Source organism: Amphimedon queenslandica, unplaced genomic scaffold (assembly GCF_000090795.2).
Source record: "Amphimedon queenslandica unplaced genomic scaffold, v1.1 AMPQUscaffold_13453, whole genome shotgun sequence".
Taxonomy (NCBI): Eukaryota; Metazoa; Porifera; class Demospongiae; order Haplosclerida; family Niphatidae; genus Amphimedon; species Amphimedon queenslandica.
The window spans coordinates 134,565-141,369 of NW_003546311.1; the positions used below are offsets into that span (position 1 = coordinate 134,565).

Below are 6,805 nucleotides of genomic sequence, written 5' to 3' on the forward strand. Positions count from 1 at the left end.
TGGGCGTGTCTATGGGAGTGGTTTGGCGTCATATGATATTAAACTGTGATAGCCAATCGCCATTTAGGATTAGAGAGAAAGGAAGGCTGTAGCTGAGCTAGAAATGTCTGGTAACACTATGGACGTAAGTAGATAGCGACTGCCTTGCTCCTGTTTACTATTTTCATTCTCTAGAAAGCCATTGAATTGGCAAAGAAGGCCACGGACGCTGACGAGAACAGAGACTACGAAGAAGCGCTCCAGAACTATGAACATGCCATTCAATACTTCCTTCACGCCTTGAAATGTTTGTATTTATGTGAACCTTGTCTTTATTTCCGTCCCTTGCCCCCTAGATGAGGTTCATGGCGACAAGGCAAAAGAGAGTGTCAGGTCAAAGATCAAAAGCTACCTTGAGAGGGCAGAGAGCCTCAAAGCTCATTTAAAGAAAGAGAAAAACAAAAAGAACAAGAAGATGGTCGAGGGAGGCTCATCAAAGAAGAGCGGTGGAAAGAAAAAGCAAAGCGGGTACTAAAATATGTACACGTACATACAAGAGTCTCAATTATCAATATAATAATGGGGAGGAGTTTAGGAAATTGAAACTATTATCTTTCTTTTGTTCTGCCCCCTTACCTCTCACAGGGATAAGAAAGATGGTGGAGGAGCTAGTAAGGACAGTGGTTCAGATGACTCTGATGATGAAGACACCAAGAAAATGAAAGGACAATTACAGGGTACATAAATTAATTAATGACTTTTATTTTATTACTCCTTTTCCCTATCCCCCAGGTGCTATTGTGTCTGATAAACCTAACGTCAAATGGTCTGATGTTGCTGGTCTTGAACTAGCAAAACAAGCTCTTCAAGAGAGTGTCATTCTTCCAGTCAAGTTTCCGGAATTATTCGACGATAAATACAGAAAACCTTGGAAGGGAATACTTTTATATGGGGTAAGAAGTCTTCTATTTAATGCCCTTACTCTATTTAATGCCTCGTACAGCCTCCTGGTACTGGAAAGTCTTATCTTGCTAAGGCCGTTGCCACGGAAGCAGACTCCACCTTTTTTTCGATAAGTTCTGCTGATCTAATGAGTAAATATGTTGGTGAGAGTGAGCGACTGGTCAAACAGCTTTTTGAGATGGCACGTGATAATAAACCTGCCATCATCTTCATCGACGAAGTAGATTCAATGTGTGGCTCTCGTGACAGTGGCACTGCTAGCGAGGCGTCGAATCGTGTCAAGACAGAGTTTTTAGTCCAAATGCAAGGAGTCGGTTCAAACAATGATGGGATTTTGATCCTAGGTGCTACTAACGTCCCTTGGAAGTTAGACTCTGCCATTCGTAGGAGATTTGAGAAGAGGATATACATACCACTCCCCGATGAAAACAGCCGCAAACGACTCATAGAGCTTCATTTAGGAGACACGCCCAATGACCTCACTGACGCAGATAGAGCGAAACTTGCTAAAATGACACCAATGTATTCTGGAGCTGATATTGGTATCGCTGTAAAGGAAGCACTGATGGAGCCGATCCGATCCTTCCAAAGAGCAACTCATTTCAAATATGTGATGAACACCGTTGATGGTGTACCTTACTATGATTTTTTAACCCCTTGCAGCCCTGCTGATAAGGATGGCCGACCCATGACATGGAGAGAAGTTCCCTCTGGGAAGCTGATCCCACCCAAAGTCTCTACACGGGATTTTGAAGCTGCTTTTGGTCGCTCTAGGCCAAGTGTCAATAATGCTGATTTAGAACAGTGCGAGCAGTTCACAAAGGATTTTGGGCAAGAGGGTTGACACATAAGAGAAGGGATATTTTTATCTCCAGTTGCCCAAAGGATGCTATTTGTGTTACTAGTAACTGTAATCTCTCACTCTCTTTATTATTACCCCTCTCTCTATCTTGTCTCTTCTTTATAATCATGATAATATAATATTAGCATTAGATATGTCCTTTTATGTTAATGTGTGTATCGCAAAGTTCTTTTCATACTATAATATTGGTATTAATTATTTATCATTGTTTCCTTTACATGCATGAAAATGATGACGATGAGTTCTGGAGTTACCAGTAACTGATGATGCCCATTGTCCCTTCATTGGGTGATGCAGTTATGATCTGATTTTGGCTTGTCTCCAATAAACGAATGAGATTTTGTTGTCTGTGTACTGTATGCAGCAACTTCCCTGTCTGTTGTTAAAAAAAACAATATACATGTACACGTATTTATGCAAAAATACATTAGTACCTCTTTATTCCACACATTGATCCTCTTCCTATCTCCTCCAGATATCAAATAATTGCCTCTTAAAAGGAGACACCTCACCAGTCCTATGTGATTCTCCAATACATGTACACAGTGCCCTATTAGGAATATCATAATTAAAATCATGACATCAGCATCACATTACACCTTTATCAGCATTCCATATTCTAATTGTGCTGTCAGCTGAGGATGATGCCAGGACTGTGTCATCAGCTTGTAAGCAAAGCTTTATGTAAAGGATGAGGAGTAGACTACAGTCTAAATAGTTAACTTCATCACTCACTATTTCTTGATTGTGTCCTTTAAGACTCAGTAATAGCTGGCCAGTAACTGGTTCCCATATTTTAACAACACTGTCACCACCCCCACTTGCCAGTGTAGAGTTATTCAATATCAAAATGCACATCACACCTTCAAAAAGTTAAGCCCAACATACACTATGCAACATTTGTTACAACTTGTTGCATGCAACACAGTTTATACAGGAGTCAATGGAGCTTGCAACACGTTGCATGAAATAGGAAACAGTTCTATTTCATGCAACATGGTGCAAGCTCCATTGACTCCTGTATAAACTGTGTTGCATGCAACAATTTGCATTATTTTGTTTGCAACAAATGTTGCATAGTGTATGTCAGGCTTTACGTTGTAAACTTGTGTACACATGTTACACACAATCACCTTCTAAATGAGCTGGCAATACGTGAGTATTAGTACTAGTTGGTCCAATGCTCCATATTCTAATAGTCCCATCCCAGGAGCCTGAGTAAACACATTGCTCATTTACTAGTAAGCACTGGAGTATGTGGATCTTATGAATAATTATTAATTTTATCATTAAAAGCTCTCACTGTTATTGGTTTAGTGTGACCTTGGAGGGTATCCATTGCAATAGGGGCAGAACCTTTCTCTGTCTTCCAAACATAAATTGACCTGGAGTGGATTGGTCATATTGTATTAATGCATTGCTCACTTGCTTTACTTACTGATCGGAAGTAGCAGAGGCAAGATAAGGGCTGGCATATTCCATTCCTTCAATACCACCTTTTTTAACTTCAACTGACCACATCAACTGTCCAGAGATGAGAGAGAAGCAGCGAACTAAGCCATCAGAGCAACCACTTAGTATTGTTCCTTCCTAGTGTAGCAGCCCATATATGCTATCATGCAATTTTTGCATAATATTTACTGTAACAATGATTGTGGTGATTTCATCAGTATGTCCTTTTAGTGTTGTAGTGACCGAGAGTGACTTCAGGTTCCATATTTTACTGGAGCCATCGCGTGAGCCTGTTACCAGTACATCATCTACAATTATAGCAATTATTAATAAAATTAATAAAAGTTTGATGAATTGATGATGATTGACAACTGACTTTTAAGTGACATTGCGGTGATTGGTTCTTTATTTCCAGCATTTAGTGCACTAACACTATACAAACCTTGTGACCAATTCTGCATTAGAACAGTTGATTTCATGTATACAACCTTCCAATAGGAAAAATGAGTGTGCTTCATTATCTTTTGAACTTTGAATCTAGGAGAAGATGGGTGACAGTCCTCTTCTGATTCTGGGAATGACAATGATTGATATTGTGTATAACCTTTTGATATACAGAGCCTATGCCTGCTGGTCAGGAAAGAGCTCAGTACACTAATAGCTAGTTACTTGTATAAAGTGGTTACCATAAAAGATTGTCATTTGCTAACTCTCTATATCTACTGCAACACTGACTGATGGTGCATAGTGAAAAAGCATCAAGATAACTAAGTATATTGAGTGCAAGTGTTATTGGGAGATCAGAAATCAAATCAAAAGAGAGAAGCTCGTGGACTTTTTCACGAAGCAATCTCAAATTTTGGACCTAATCATAAATGAAATGATAATATTTATAATTATATTGATATATCTTACTTACATTTGTTCTCTTGAGCAGCTCTAATTGCAATGAAAGGACTTCATTTTGACTCAATTTCTCAACCTCTTCTAGTAACTTTGAAGATAGAGACATGCCGAGTGGGCGTTGGTAGGCTGAGCCACCCACGCAAATGAGGTTAGTTATGAGTACCAGAACAAGAGTTTATGAAAAACCTGGATTTTCTGTTACTCAAAAAATTCCCATGGACTAGAAGAAAATAAAGAGCAGTTGCCTGTAATTTGGATCAAAGGAAAGGATTAAAATAATTTTAATCTAATGTCACCAAGAGTAATACCTTTAGCTTTATTTACTTTTGATGTCAAAGTATGTAATGACACATTTGGGAGTTTTGACTCCGCCTTTAGTGTACGAAAAGTAAACGGAGAAATTCCACTTTGAATCTGATGCAACTTGACACAACGCATGCAAGGAACAAGATGGCCATGTCCATGTGTCGTGTCTTATGGAGCAATGTGTTCTCCTCCCTAGCAGCTAGCAGTACTCTCTTATCATCTTCTTCTCTCTATAGCAAACAGACCAAATTTCTGTATGGGACGAGATGGAATTCAAACGCAGTGGCGAGTGAAGCTGACACTGAAGATAAGCCAAGTTTTTCCAGCCTGGGTCTCTCGTCTTCCCTAGTAAACGATCTCTCTCGGAATGGCTACACTACACCCTTTGAGATCCAAGCCAAGACACTCCCACACACTCTAGAGGGAAAGAACCTTATCGGTCGAGCCATTACCGGCAGTGGAAAAACCCTAGCCTATGCTCTACCTATCATTAATAAACTAAGCAGTTCAAAAACAAGAGGGGTACCAAGAGCGCTAGTTCTTACTCCTACTAGAGAACTTTGTCGACAGGTCACCGAGTGTATATCCTCTTTATCATCAAACCTTCGTTGTGTTTCTTTGTATGGTGGTGCTTCGTACAGCTCCCAAGAGAGAGAGTTAAGATATGGTGCTGACGTGGTGTGTGCCACACCAGGACGTCTCAACGATCAGATCAACAGAGGCAACCTACCTCTTGATAACTTTCAAATTGTGATACTCGATGAGGCCGACGAACTCCTTACACCGAATTTCAAGATACAGATCGATGACGTTCTAGCTGACACTCCTTCCGACAAGCAAATGCTGTTGTTTTCGGCGACTATGCCACCAAACGTTAAAGAAGTGATACGTCAATACATGAAACAGTCTGTCGTCATTGATCTTACTGCCTCATCCAATCGTTTGCCTCCTGCTATAAAACACAAAGTTTTGAGATTGGATCGCGGCATGGATAAATTCGGCACCATTCTTGATCTCATTAATGTCTATTCCCCTCAGAGAGCAATCGTCTTCACTACTACCAAGATCCAGGCGAGCGATTTAGGTTCTTTCCTCTCTCGTAATGGAGTCTCGGCTACGTCTCTCCACGGCGATCTCTCCCAACAAATGAGAGAAACCTGTCTAGAGAGATTTCGGTCAGGGAAGATAAAAATTATAGCTGCCACAGATGTCGCTGCTAGAGGAATTGATATACCAGAAATTGATTTCGTCTTGCAGATTGAACCGCCTCCTAGTGGAATAGACTCTTACGTTCACCGCTCCGGGCGTACGGGAAGGAAGGGTCTCCCTGGGACCTCTATACTTCTTTTGTCTTCATCACAAGATTCACAGTATTTTTTGAGAGAACTGAAACGTGTCGTTCAAGTAGAGGAAATTAAGCGTCCTTCGCGCGATGAAGTGATCACGCGGTCGCTTGATTCTGCCGTCAAATCAATAAAAGCTAAAAAGGATGAGAAATTGATTAATGCTGCTTTACCACTAGCAGAAGAGTTGATAAGCGAAGATGGTGCTAAAGCATTGGCATCAGCTATAATCTCTATTTGTGGCATTAGAGTTTATGATAGACCAGAGTCAATGTCACGGTCCAGCAGAGAGGAATTCCGATCTCGTGACTTTGATTCCAGAAGTCGCTCTAATTTCCGTGATAGGAGAGGAGGAAGGAGAGAATTTTCTGATAGTAGATGGAACGATGAATGGTCAGATAGGAGAGGCAGCAGAAGACATAGGGATGATGGATTTAGTGGAAGAAGCAGAAGGAACAGGGGCTCTTTTGGTATTAACATAGATGATGATTGGGGAGAAGACGATGTGGGAACTGTTGAAGATGAATGGTGGGATAACAAAGGCAGTCGTAAAGGAAGACGGTTCTAAACTTATGGCACCATGCTGTAAATAGCAATGTAGATATAATGAATAATGATTATTATTTATGATTACCTTGTAAAAATCATTTAGTCTGTTACGTATCTAGTATTAAAGATAGCTCAAGGGTGTGGCTCGTTTTGCATCTAGATCTACTTCCAATTCCAAAATGAGTATCAATTCTCTCTTTATTTTTTCTCTCAGCTTTGTTGTCTCTTTCTCTCAATATCAGCCAACATGGGATTCACTTGATAAGAGGCCGTTACCAGACTGGTATGATCAAGCAAAGTTCGGGATATTCATGCACTGGGGAGTCTATTCTGTACCAAGCTTTAAATCAGCATGGTTCTGGGAGTACTGGCAGGGGCAGCAGCAACCCGCTTATGTCTCTTTCATGGAAAAGAACTATCCTCCTGGCTTTACCTATCCAGACTT

At 40.5% G+C, this 6,805-nt stretch overlaps 3 protein-coding genes across 3 annotated transcripts; 2 read left to right on the forward strand and 1 right to left on the reverse strand.

Annotated features, from left to right (window-relative positions):
* The first annotated feature begins 17 nt into the window (after positions 1-17).
* On the forward strand, positions 18-1,987 carry LOC100635058 (vacuolar protein sorting-associated protein 4B-like). The gene is made up of 6 exons (XM_003385647.3): positions 18-124; positions 175-286; positions 336-507; positions 625-716; positions 772-932; positions 983-1,987. The coding sequence occupies exons 1-6, from the start codon at positions 104-106 to the stop codon at positions 1,784-1,786; spliced, it is 1,362 nt and encodes a 453-aa protein (XP_003385695.1). The 5' UTR covers positions 18-103; the 3' UTR covers positions 1,787-1,987.
* LOC100639692 (F-box/WD repeat-containing protein sel-10-like) lies at positions 1,898-4,560 on the reverse strand. Its single transcript, XM_019995136.1, has 12 exons — positions 4,471-4,560; positions 4,176-4,407; positions 3,943-4,121; positions 3,633-3,883; positions 3,446-3,564; positions 3,243-3,394; positions 3,108-3,189; positions 2,938-3,052; positions 2,540-2,667; positions 2,404-2,482; positions 2,239-2,354; positions 1,898-2,180 (listed from the first exon to the last, which is right to left on the reverse strand). The coding sequence occupies exons 2-12, from the start codon at positions 4,266-4,268 to the stop codon at positions 2,055-2,057; spliced, it is 1,440 nt and encodes a 479-aa protein (XP_019850695.1). The 5' UTR covers positions 4,269-4,407; positions 4,471-4,560; the 3' UTR covers positions 1,898-2,054.
* A 13-nt stretch (positions 4,561-4,573) lies between these two features.
* Positions 4,574-6,481, forward strand: LOC100635434 (DEAD-box ATP-dependent RNA helicase CshA-like). Its single transcript, XM_003385650.3, has one exon. The coding sequence runs from the start codon at positions 4,580-4,582 to the stop codon at positions 6,377-6,379; it is 1,800 nt and encodes a 599-aa protein (XP_003385698.2). The 5' UTR covers positions 4,574-4,579; the 3' UTR covers positions 6,380-6,481.
* Positions 6,482-6,805: the final 324 nt, after the last annotated feature.

What these genes read in the sequence shown, in the direction of transcription:
- LOC100635058 (XM_003385647.3), top strand. Translation starts at nt 104, where the DNA reads ATGTCTGGTAACACTATGGAC. An exon ending in CTTCCTTCACGCCTTGAAAT is followed by an intron (nt 287 to 335) that starts GTTTGTATTTAT and finishes CTTGCCCCCTAG; the next exon opens with ATGAGGTTCATGGCGACAAG. An exon ending in AATGAAAGGACAATTACAGG is followed by an intron (nt 717 to 771) that starts GTACATAAATTA and finishes CCTATCCCCCAG; the next exon opens with GTGCTATTGTGTCTGATAAA.
- LOC100635434 (XM_003385650.3), top strand. Translation starts at nt 4,580, where the DNA reads ATGCAACTTGACACAACGCATGCAAGGAACAAGATGGCCATGTCCATG.
- LOC100639692 (XM_019995136.1), bottom strand. Translation starts at nt 4,268, where the DNA reads ATGTCTCTATCTTCAAAGTTACTAGAAGAGGTTGAGAAATTGAGTCAA. An exon ending in GCAAATGACAATCTTTTATG is followed by an intron (nt 3,884 to 3,942) that starts GTAACCACTTTA and finishes CCTGACCAGCAG; the next exon opens with GCATAGGCTCTGTATATCAA. An exon ending in AAGGACACAATCAAGAAATA is followed by an intron (nt 2,483 to 2,539) that starts GTGAGTGATGAA and finishes CTTTACATAAAG; the next exon opens with CTTTGCTTACAAGCTGATGA.